This window comes from Talpa occidentalis, unplaced genomic scaffold (assembly GCF_014898055.3).
Source record: "Talpa occidentalis isolate TD23 unplaced genomic scaffold, MPIMG_talOcc4v2.1 talOcc4.7, whole genome shotgun sequence".
In the NCBI taxonomy this organism is placed as follows: Eukaryota; Metazoa; Chordata; class Mammalia; order Eulipotyphla; family Talpidae; genus Talpa; species Talpa occidentalis.
The window spans coordinates 100,786,668-100,798,992 of record NW_023605083.1 but is presented as its reverse complement, the minus strand read 5'-3'; the positions used below and the strand labels follow the sequence as shown (position 1 = coordinate 100,798,992).

Genomic DNA, 12,325 nt, shown 5'->3' with positions numbered 1-12,325 from the left:
GCCGTGCCTTGTCAGCCTGCAGGTCCCAGGAAGCAGGTGAGAGACACAGCAGAGCCAAGCACAGCTGACCCCAGCTACCCCATACTCGCCGCAGGGCTGACTGTTACAAAGCAAGAGCTCACTGGTGAGAGAGCAGACAAGAGCAGTGACAGTCTAACTGAGAAGTGACAGCAGATGACAGTCTAACCAAGCAGAACTTGGGGCTGGCAACCTGGGTCAGCAGGCGTGCCAGCTCTGGCCGTGAATCTTGGCACCACGGCCAGGCCTCATGGCAATGATATAACCACAAGGGCGTGACAGCAAAGGGAAAAACCAGTCTGCCCACTGGAAGCTTCAGGCCTCCTGTCTTTCCGCTAATGGGCTGGCAACAGTGTCAAGTGATGTAGACACCCATGGCCTCTCTCGCCCATCCTTTCTGACACCACATAACAGGGGAGGTGAGCCAAGAGGTGTCTGCTGGGAGAATCAGCTCATTTCCAATGCTCAGCACTCAGCAGATGCTTAGTTTGGAGGAACCCTTCTCATCACATCCAGCGTGACCAGCCCCCACCTGAGCTTTCTTTGTAATACCTTTTCCTTCTCATTTTGAGGAAGTCTCCACCGTAGAGAGCTAGCCAGGGCAGCTCGCAGGCTAATTGCTGCCCTGTGTTTTAAGAACTCCTTCGGCCCCATTACAAGACTCTCAGTGGTCAGTCCCCTCCACCCACACCGGCCCCCAGACCCCAGGCAGGTCACCCACAAGTGGCTTACCTGGTGCTGCCTCAGGGCCTCTGTGCTCTGATCCCTGGTACTGTCTCATGTTGTCCGGCCTGGTTCCAGCTTCCCCTGTCTGCTGCCTCCTGTGCTCTGGTGGTGGGGTCACTGTGTCCCTCAATTTGTTCTCGCAGAAATACTTGCATTGTGGGGGGTGACGTCCGCAGATAGAGGCACAACTGATGCAGTCCCTCAGAAGCTGGTCATAGTACCTGCCTTGCTCCTTGTGGCAGCTGAGGGACTCTGGGAGACAGAAATGGGTGGCATGACTGGGTGACAGAGACCAGCAGAAGCCATGGGTCTGGCGTCAATGGGCATACAAGTTAAAAGACAAATCACATTCCAATCCTCTAAAAATAATTCCAAGGTAATCCTAGTCTTTCTCCGACATGTAAATGTAATTCTATACATTATCATTGTCCTACTTAGCCGTATTAGCTGCATTTTGATATGTAGTATTTGAGACCCAGTTTACAATGTTTTTACTTTTTATCATTTCTTCTTTGACCTATCTTATTATTTAAAGGTGCATTTCTTAGTTTCTAAACATGTAAGGATTTCCTAGTTATTTTTTTAAAGTTGGCATCAAATTGTTGCATTGTCACATCAAAGTCTTTATTTTTCGTTTCTTATAAAAGAGAAACATATTGCATATTAATATGAGGATCAGAAGGGAAAGCCAGAATTCGCCTTGATACGTTGGGGAAGGGAGCTGGAAGGAAGAAGGGGAAGTTCAAGATAATAGTGTTCCTTCTGGCTTAAAAATTAATGAGAATTGCAGGAGCTTAAACAGACGTCAGGGCCAGGAAATAGAAGCCAAGCAAACCAAAGGCCTGTCACACTTACCTTGAGGAGTAACTTTAAGAGCCTAACAGAAATCCTTCCTTTCACAGGGCAAGTTTCTCATTTTTAAAACAAGATTCTATTTATAGAAAAATGTGACTCCATGCAAATTTTAAGGGCACATTTCAAAGAGGGTGCATGATGGAGGAAAAGAACGTAAAAGGACTGGGTGCATCCCTAGCACTATCACTCGCAGCTTGTGGGGTCTTACCCTCTCTGTGCCTCAGTTTCCTCGTTTCCAAAAGAGGAATGACTATACTGACTTCTTAAGTCTGTGATGAGGATTCGATGGACCAGTGCAGTGTCTAACACATAATTTCAAAATTCATTTTTACCTCTCAGCCATGCAAACTCCCCAACCCTTATGTCCTTGACAGAGTAAAGGAAAAAGACCACAAAAAGCGGGTGGGATTGGGACCTCAGCAAAGATCCCTGGATGGGACTGGAGGCCACATCCTAGCCCTGCCCCACCCCAGGGCTCCACATAGGATGACTAACACCACCACTCTGGAAACAGCCTGATGGCACGGCATGCCCTGGGTTTTCTGTGACCTTGTCCCCTCCTTCGGATGCCCTGTAATTCTTTCCCCACCTCCACGCCTTTGCTCACACTGTTTTCCCTTCCCACAGTGTCCTTCCATCTGACTTGCACATCTAAGAACTCAACTATCCATCCCAGGTGGCATTCCTCCAAGAATCCTTCCCTGCTCCTCAACCCATCCATCAGGGTGGTCTCTTCCAATTTTGGCATTTTATGGTACTTAACCTTTCTACCTTGAAATATAGTAATATTCCCTGTGAGATAATAACCTCCTTGAAGGGTCATGTCAGATTCCTATTTTCAAGACATTCGAAGGTTCCATGAATATTTGTGGGACAATACAATGAATGTTTACTTCATTAATGGATGATGGGTCAAAGGCAGAGAGACCTGGCTTCAAATCCTAACTTGTCCATGATTAAGCTGTGCAATCTTGGACAAGTCACTCAGTTTAACTGAGCTCCACTCAACAAGTATTTATGAAGCGCTTACTATGTGTGAGGCATCATATTAAATGCAAGTCAGGCAAGGATTTCAGAGTCTGGTGGTGGAGACAGAAATGAAACAGATATACAAGAGAAAACAATATAAATTGGGATAAGTTCTGTCAAGGAAAACAATAAGTTAATGAAAAAGACCAGAAAGCAAAAGATATTTTTCAAAATAATCAGGAAAAATTGGAAATGACCTGAGTATCACATGATAATATTTCTGGGGGTGATAAGATATTGACATGGTATTTTAAAGGACCTGTGTATTAGGGGTTCATGATCTAGTATTTACAGGTAAAATGATACGACTTCTTGGGTTTGTAGAGTGTACAACATGTGCAAAGTTCCTAAGGTAATTTAGGAGGCATCCAGGGCCACCACACTGTACATCTTCCACCACCCCCTCCTCAGCACCCAAGTGCAGTGTGGCCAGAAGGAGCTCTGGGAGGGAAGAGAAGGGTGATCCAGTTGTCCCCTGGACTCAAGCCTCAGAACTCACTGCAGAAGGCTGCACAGGTGCGTGGAATCTGATAGTTGCAGATGGATTTGCAGGAGAAGCAGACATTCAGCAGGGGATCCCAGTACTGCTCTTGAGTACAGAGCTCCATGATCACTCCTTTCCACAGGCCCTGTGGAGCTGAGAGGCAGGGAGTGTGAGAGCAGCTGGCATTTGCTGGAAGTTGGAACCCAGTGATCTCTCTGGCTCATATCCCCACTCTCTGTCTCAGCAAGTAATGGGGGAACCTGGCAAATCTGGCTTCCACTCCAAGACTTAGTTGCTGGTTGACCTCGGGTAGTTACCTGAGCTTCCTAAGCCTTAGTTTCCCCATCTATAAAATAGTCCCCTCTCTTTCATATCACATATGCCTTGCTTATGCCCTGGTTTCTGCTACATCTCTTCCTACCACAGGATCTTTGCATGTGCTATTCTCTTTGCATAATATGCTCTACTTCCCCCTCCTTAGCTGGTTATTGGCCCCTCATCCGGTAGCTCTCTCTTTTGCCTTCCTTTCCTCAGGGAACATTTTCTGCCTGAACCCCCAGATGAGCACACATCCCTTCTTCAGCACACTGACATGTGTTGTTGTCATTGTTGTTGCTGCATTTTATGAGTATGATTTTTTAATATCGTCCCCCCTTAGTTGTGAGCATCATGCAGGCAGAGATTCTGCCTAACTTTTTGTCCACTGTTAGGTCCTCAGAACTTAGGGCATAGTAGGTGCTCATTAAATGAATGAAAAACAAAAAAAGCTGATATAACCTGTGCTTAACATATAGCAAGTAGTCAATAAATATTCGTTTCCTTCCCTTTTTCCTTTTTACTGAGGTACAAGGCACAATGACATGTATCAAGATCCTCGGTATACCGCACAGATCCTAAGTATATTGCTTGATTAATTTTTCCATATGAACACACCTGTGTCACTACCACCCACATCAAGGTATAGAACATGTGTTGCACCTGAAGACTCCCTTGGCATCTCTCCCCACTAATACCCAGTCACACAAGTAACTTCTCTACTGGCTTTTATCACAGTGGGTTGTTAATATTGCCCATTCTTGATCTTTTGTGTCTGATTTCATTGGCTCCGCAAGACATTTCCACATAAGCAAAAATTGAGGGCGTTCATTACCAGTAGCCCTGCCCTACAAAAATGCTAAGTGTGTTTTTCATGCTGAAATGGACACATACCAGACATTAAAGTCAAAAGAAAGGATAAGAAACACTGGTAAATGTAACTACATGGGCAAATATAAACACCATAATTATTGTATTTTCATATGGTCTGTAACCCTTCCTTTCCTCCTTCATAATTTAATAGATTAATGCACAAAACTATGATTGTAAACCTATGTTGATGGACATACATTGTATTAAAAAAGTAAATAATCTGTGACAAACTTAATGATATAAATGAGAAGGGACAGAGTTGTAAGAACAGAGATATACGGTTGAAACTAAGTTGTAATTATTCAAACCAAGGCATATATAAGATCAGGATATTAATTGTTATCCCCAAGGTAACTACTAAGAAAATAACTAAAAATATGCAGAAAAAGAAATAAAAAGGGAATCCAAATGGTGCCTACAAATCAACTAAAAACAAAAAGAGCAGTAATAGAGGAATTGAGGAACAAGATACATTGAGACAGAGAAAACAAATAGATACTTGACAAAAGTAAATTCTTCTTTATCAGTAATCACATTATGTAAGTGGGGCTAACCCCCTCTATTAAAAGGCAAAGATTGGATTTTTAAAAAACAGGATCCATCTATCTGTTGGGTACAAGAGATTTATTTTAAACAAAATGACACAAAGAAATTGAAAGTAGAAAAACAGAAAAAGATATTCCATGCAAATTGTAATCCATAAAGAGCTTGGGTGGCAATATTATTGTCATAACAACAATAAAGCAGACTTTAAATTAAAAGGTTGGAAGAGACAAAGAAAAGTATATATTGATAAAAGTTTGATACAGCAAGAAGTTATAACATACAAGCATGAACAACAGAGACCCAAAATCTGGAAATAAAAATTGAAAGAACTGAAGACAGATAGTTCTATAATAATATTTGGATACTTCTATACCCCTCTTTCAGAGAAGATCAATAAGGAAATAGAAAACTTGAACAATACTGTAATCAATTAGATCTAACAGACATATATGAAAGCTCCATCCCAAACCAACAGAATACTTTTTCCTCTCCAGGACCCAAGGAATATTCTTCAGGACAGACTACACTTTTGGTCACAAAAGGAGTCTTTGTAAATTTTTAAAGATTTAAATCATCAAGATATCTCTTCTGATAACAATGGAAGGAAACTAGAAATCAATAAAAGCAAGAAAACTGAAAAATTCCCAAACGTGTGGAAATTAAACAACATATTCTTAACCAATGAGCCCAAGAAAAAAAAAATCACAAGAAAAATTAGAAAATATCTTGAGATAAAGGAAAGTAAAAACACTACATACTAAAATTCATGGGAAGCGATAGAAGCAATGATAAGAGGGAAATGTATGTCTGTAAACACATACACTAAAGAAGAGATTTTCAAGTTATAACCTAATTGCACACTTAGAAGAGCTAGAAAAAGAAGAGCAAACAAAATTCAAAGCTAGAAGGAAAAAAATAATTAAGATTAGAGCAGAGATAAATAAAATAGAGAAAACAAACAAAACCACATGTTGGTTATTTGAAAAGATTAAGAAAATTCACAAACCTTTAGCTACATTAAGAAAAAGAAAAAAGTCCCAAATTGCTAAAATCAGAAAACAAAGGGGAGGCAATATCATCAATTCTATAGAAATAAAAAGGATTATAAGACACACACTATGAACAACTATACACCTAAAGGTTGGATAAAATGGACACATTTCTACAATCTACTAGACCTAACAATTGAAGAAAAGAATATCTGAACAAATCTACAACTAGTAAGGAGATGACTCAGCAATCAGAAACCTTCCAAGGAAAACCCCAGGACCAGATGACTTCATCAGTGAATTCTACCAACATTAAAAGAAGAATTATCACTTATCTCTGTACACTCTTCCACAAAATAGAAGGGAGGAAGATTTTTGGGTGTGTGTAGAAGAACTGGGGTGTAGGCCAGAGGTGCAGGGGGTGAGAGGATTCACCAAAGACAGAGTGGGGAGCAGAACAGGCAGATCTACTGAAATACACTGCTGAGGGGAGCAGCGGGCAAGACAGAAGAGGTTTGCTGCATCACGTGGGTAGCTCCCTGGCCTGTATTTCTATGAGATCAGCATTACGTTGATTGCTGGCCTAATGAAGATAGTGTAAAAAAAGAAAATTGCAGACCAACATACTCTACAAATATAGATGTAAAAGTCCTCAACAACATATTAACAAAGCAAATCCAATAGTATATCAAAAGGATTATATACCTAACCAAAAAGGATTTATTCCCAAAATGCAAAGATAGTTCAACATATAAAAATCAATCAACATAATTTTCCCCAGAAATTGTGATGTAATTGATATTTAACATTCATAGACTTAGGATGTAAAATGTGATTATTTGATACACAAGTATATTATGAAATGATTACCAATAAAGTTAGTGAATACACTCACAAAAAAAAAAAAAATAAATAAAAATCAGTCAACATAAGGAAAAACCATATGATCATCTCAACTGATGCAGAAAAAGTACCTGAAAAATATCAACATCTTTCATGATAAAAATGCTCAAAAATTAACAATAGAAGGTAACCTACACAACATGATAAAGGCCATATGACACACCAACAGCTAACATTATATTCCATGATTAAAGACTGAAAACTCTTCCCTTAAAATTAAGAACAAGACTAAGATGATTACTTTTACCTCTTCTGACTAGAAGAGTCCAGAGTACTGGAAGTTATAACAAGAGCAAGAAAAAGAAAGAAAGGAGTTCGGAAATAGCAAAGGAAAAAGTAAAATGATCTTTGTTTACCAATGACATGACCTTATATGTAGAAAACCCTAAAAATTTCACACATATACAGCTGTTATAGCTAATAACTCAGCAAAGGTGTGGCTACAAAATCAGTCACATTTATATATACTTGAACAATTCTAAAAGAAAGTTAAGAAAATAATTCCATTTAAAATGACACAAAAATAATAAAATACTTGGGAATAATTTTAACCAAGGAGGTAAAAGGAGTATGCACTGAAAACTACTAAACATAGATGAGAGCAATTAAGATGTAAACACATGTGTTCACAGATTTGAAGACTTAATATTGTTAGAATGTCAATAGCACCCAGAATGATGTACAGATTCAATAAAGCTCTAATAAAATCCCCAATGATTTTTTTACACAAATAGAAAAACCCATCCTAAAAATTTGTATGAAATTGCAAGGGGCCTCAAATAGCCAAAACAATCTTGAAAAGAAGTTGGACGACTCACACGTCCTGATTTTGAGAATTACTGGAAAGCTAAACAATATGGAATTGGCATAAAGTCAAACATATAGACCAATGGAATAAAATAGAGACCCAGAAATAAATTCCTGCATAATATGGTCAATTGATTTTTGACAGGAGGACAAAGAACTTTCAGTGGAGAAAAGATAGTCTTTTCAACAAAACTGGATATCCATATGCAAAATAATGAAGTTGGGCCCTTACTTCACAACAAATGCAAAAATTAACTCAAAATGCATCAACTAAAACATTTACAAGGAAACATAGGGGGAATCTTCTTGCATTGAATTTGGCAACACATTGCTTATAACGCCAACACAAACCGAAGGAAAAACAGATATATGGGGCTTCATCAAAATTGAAAACTTTCGTGCATCAAAGGACAAGATCAAGAGACTGAAAAGGCAGCTTAGAGAATGGGAACAAGTATTTGCAAATTATATCTCTGATAAGGGATTAATATTCAGATTATAGAAAGAATTTTTAAAACTCAACAACAAAAAATGATCAATCAAGTCAAAACTAGACAAAAGACTTGAATTGACATTTCTCCAAATAAGATACACAAATGGCCAGTAAGCACATGAAACATGCTCAACATGTTTTCAATGCAAATCAAAACCACAATGAGACACCACTTTACACCTATTAGGATGGCTATTATCAAAAAAGTGGAGAAAAGTGTTGGAGACATTATAGTCTTCATGCATTGACCCTGGGAATGAAAAACGGTGTAGCCACTGTAGGAAACAATTTGGTCAGTTCTCAAATTGGTCAGTGATTCCATTCTTAGGTATATAGTCAAAAGAATTAAAGCAATGGTCCAAACTGATACTTGTACACCAATATTCATAGTAGTATTTTTCACAACAGCTAAGAGGTAGAAATAACCAAAGTGCTCAATAACAGTTAAAAATAAAACGTGCAACCCGCAGTGGAATATTACTCAGATATCAAAATGAATAGAATATGGACATATGCTCCAACAAGGATGAAACTTGAAGACATTAAGTCAAATCAACCAGCCATAAAGAACAAGTATATGATGCCACTTAGAAGAAGTTACTGGAATAGTCAAATTCATGGTGTTAGAAAGTAGATTAGAGGTTATCAAGGACTGAGGGGAGGGGAGAAGTAGGTGTTACTGCTTAATGACACAGAATTTCTGTTTGGGATAATAAAAAGGTTTTAGTTATAGACAGTAGTGATAGTTGCAAAATATTTTTCATGTGCTTAATGCCACTAAATTGTCAACTTAGGAATGACTGCAATGGTAAATTTTGCTATATATGTTACCACCAAAAAGCAAAATAAGAAGAAAGTGGAACAATGCCTTCAAATTCCTGATAGAAAATTATTTTCAGTCTACCATACTCTATGCTATCAATCAAGCATAGGGTTGAATAAGGGCATATGAGACATACAAAATCGCAAAAGTTTTATCTTCTACCCTTGCACTATTTCTTGGAGAGCTCCTGAGGATGTGCACCATCAAATATAGGGAATAAACAAAAAAATGAGAAGGGTGTAAAACAGGCCTCTGTTCCCCTCAGCAAAGAGGGAAAATAGGAATTCTCAGACTGGAGGTGAAGGAAATCTCCAGGGACAATTGCTTGACAGTCTAGAGAGATCCCAGCTAAACAGAAGAGAGGAAATGGTGTCTCCAGTGAAAACATAATAACAAGAGATAAGCCAGTATTTTTGCCCAATTGACAGGCTGGATCTGTCCAAGAGTATTACTGATACTGGCATAGAAAACTGAGGAGTTATGAACTTCAGGAAAATTAGTAAATATATATGGTGCAGCTATGAACAATATTTATATCATAAACATGTGAACAACTGTGAATGAATAACTCAGAGACTTTGAATTATGTCAGCTATAAAACAGTTTACTCGAATGTGTGAGGGGAAACAGTCCTTTAGACTACAGTCTAAATAAAGTAAATAAAGGCAAAGGCAGGACTTCCAAGAGGCAGGAGAGGGGCAGGAATGAATGATATAGGCCTTTGCATTTTGAAGGCAAACTAATTAGCTGACAGCCAGCAAAGAGGTCAGTTTCAGGCTGTCATCTACCCTGGAGCATCCAGGTCAATTGTTCATGGATTCCCTGGAAAACCCTGAGGGCATCATCATGGGCTGAAGCTCCAGGCTGCCTGGGTTTAACGCCTGCTGGTGCTACCACACATGCTTCCCCCACCCACTTGGGTCTGCCCATTCCTTGCGTGGGAACTGCTCACACTCTGCATGGATCTAACTAAACCTGCTAAGGGAAGCCAGGTGGAGGGGCGTGGTATGTATACAGATAGTGATGTTAGAGTTAAGTTCTCATCTTAGAAAGCAAGAAATCCAATCAGAATGTCTAAAATTGAAAAGTCAAGAACTAGCAGTATAAGCAAATTCTGTCCCGAGACTCTTTGAATGTGAGCCTCATAAAGTCACTGGGCAACAATGCTTAGAACTACTGGACTTCGTATCCTGGGTCCAGCATTTCCCAGCTGTGTGACCATGGACACAGCTTCACCCCTTTGACACACAGTGTCTTTACCTGTTAAATGGGGATGCCATTGCTTACTTCATAAGGCCACTGCGAATATTAAATACATGGCAAATACTTTGTTCACCATGGCAACGAGCACGTTAGTAAAGGCTTAACCTCCTGAACTATTGCCCTTTTAATATTGCCACTCTTTACTATATGGAGTGCTGTGCTGGTCAAGACCTGGACGTGGGTCAAGGAAATAAAAGGGCCAGTTCCTGCCACAAAGGCCTAACTAAGCCAAAGTCCTCTCTTTCTCTATACTGAAAGGAAGGGTCTGTCCCCTGGAGAAAGGAATAGGATGGAGGCAAGTACTAGCTTCTCATTTTTGCTCTCTAAAATTTTGGCAAGAAAATCTGTTGATGTGACTTGAAAAGAAAGAACAATAAAAGCTTCATAGACAGGAGAAATTTTCATCCAATCTTTGAGCAAACACTGCTTGCAATGTGAGTTGGGGCTATGAGGCAGGTTGTCTGGGGAGGGTAGGAGGGAATTTCAATGTAAAGAGATGGGGTATGGGCCTGGAGGAACCATGGCCTGAAATCTGGGCGACATGTGGGAGAATTGACAGAGACCTCGATTGTATTAATCATGAAGGGAAAAGGAGGAGGAGGAAAGGAGAGAGATGGTAAGGGGAGGGAGAGAAGGAGAAAGAAAAGGAAGAGAAAAGGATGGTTTTTTTAGTTCAGTTACTGTATACAATTTCCCACCAGGTTTTTTTGGAAGTTGAAAATAACTGTAGACCTACCCCTGCCAGCCCCCAAGGTAACCTTCAGAGATTCTCAGGCAGTGAGACTGCCATTTCCAGCTGGATCTAAAATCAGAATTAAATGCAGTTCTGGGAGAACTAGTCAAGTCACTCTATTTTCTGTTTATAAGAGAGAAGTAGCCACTTCTCCCCATTGTAATGTTTGTTCCTGTTATCACATTTTGGAAACTCATTTGCCACGGTTCAGTGACTGAACGCATGCGGGGCCAGCGGTCAGGGTGGGTAGAGCACAGCGCTCAGTCAGTCCTGCGTCACGCTGGGGAAGGACCTGGGCAGGACAAAACCTCAGTTTTCCTTATCTGTCAAATGGAATTTATGGGCTTTCCTTTGCAGAGAGAGTTTTCTCAAGGATGTGAACTTGATAAGCAAGTGACTGGCCCAAGACATGGTGCCAAGTGGGTAGTTCTTCGCTGTAAGTAGTATAACATATAATGGATTAATTATATAACCATCTTATAACAAAATAATTATATTAATTATTATTAATAATAAACGTATCTTCAAGTTAACACTCCAGGCCTGGAGACTACTCCCAGAACTCAGACCGTAGTTCAAACATTGTAAGTTTTAGAGACATTTTTTCCCATAGCTGCCTGTCACCAATACTTGGTGATGTCCCTTTCCTCTGAGGTGTGTCATTGGCAGGTCAAAAGCAAAGTAGCCCTCTTGTTCATTATGGAAGGAAAGAAAATAAGGATAACCTTTCCGGAGGGCAATTTGGCAACATCTGTCAAAACTACTGTTGTTTTCACTCTTGTAATAGCTATTTATATATTGTTATGGAAAGAACTCAGAGATATAGTAAGTTGAAAAGCAAAAATAAAAACAAACGAAGGTACATAATAGCCCGACTCACAGACTTTCTTCCTTTCTTCCTCTGTCTCAAAGTAGATCATAAACCTAAATCAAAGAAGTAAAGCTAGACAACTTTTTTTTTTTTAAGATTTTTGTTTATGTTTTCACAATGTAAGATCTCTCCCCTTGGGTGTGGTCACCATAATTTTCCTGCCACCAAAGCCTCCACCATTTACCACAGTCCAAATTGCTCTCCTCTCCTCCTGTTTTCTACTCCCCTCCCTCCCTGAGTGTCTCAGATCTACCGTCTGGCTTCAAGGGTCGGTCTTACAGTTTGTCTTTGTCTGATCCTTTGTTCGGTTTCTCTAGATTCCACATATAAGTGAAACCATTAGGTATTTATCTTTCTCCTCTGACTCACTTCCTTTAGAATAACTCCTTTAAAATATGGAACAGTCACTAATTTGTGTGTCGTCTTAGCAGGGGTCATGCTAATCTCTGCATTATTCTAATTTTAGTACATGTGACACATTTTAGAAGGAAACAGGAGAAATCATTATGATTTGACACCAACTTCACCAATGACTAACAATTGAGATACCAGACTTCACCAAAATGAAAAAATTTTGTGTTTCTCAAAACACCACCA

At 39.6% G+C, this 12,325-nt stretch overlaps 1 protein-coding gene and 1 non-coding gene across 2 annotated transcripts in view; both read right to left on the bottom strand.

The window, feature by feature from the left end:
• TNFRSF13B (TNF receptor superfamily member 13B) overlaps positions 1 to 12,325 on the bottom strand; it is a 96,849-nt gene that overhangs the window by 8,268 nt on the left and 76,256 nt on the right. The window contains exons 2-3 of the mRNA XM_037493248.1: positions 3,128 to 3,257; positions 751 to 996 (exon numbers count right to left, since the gene is read on the bottom strand). Of these exons, the coding sequence (XP_037349145.1) occupies positions 751 to 996; positions 3,128 to 3,257 (376 nt within the window). The remainder of the gene's footprint in view (positions 1 to 750; positions 997 to 3,127; positions 3,258 to 12,325) is intronic.
• LOC119233122 (U6 spliceosomal RNA) lies at positions 12,118 to 12,221 on the bottom strand. The gene has a single exon (XR_005122274.1). It is a non-coding gene; the product is annotated as a U6 spliceosomal RNA (small nuclear RNA).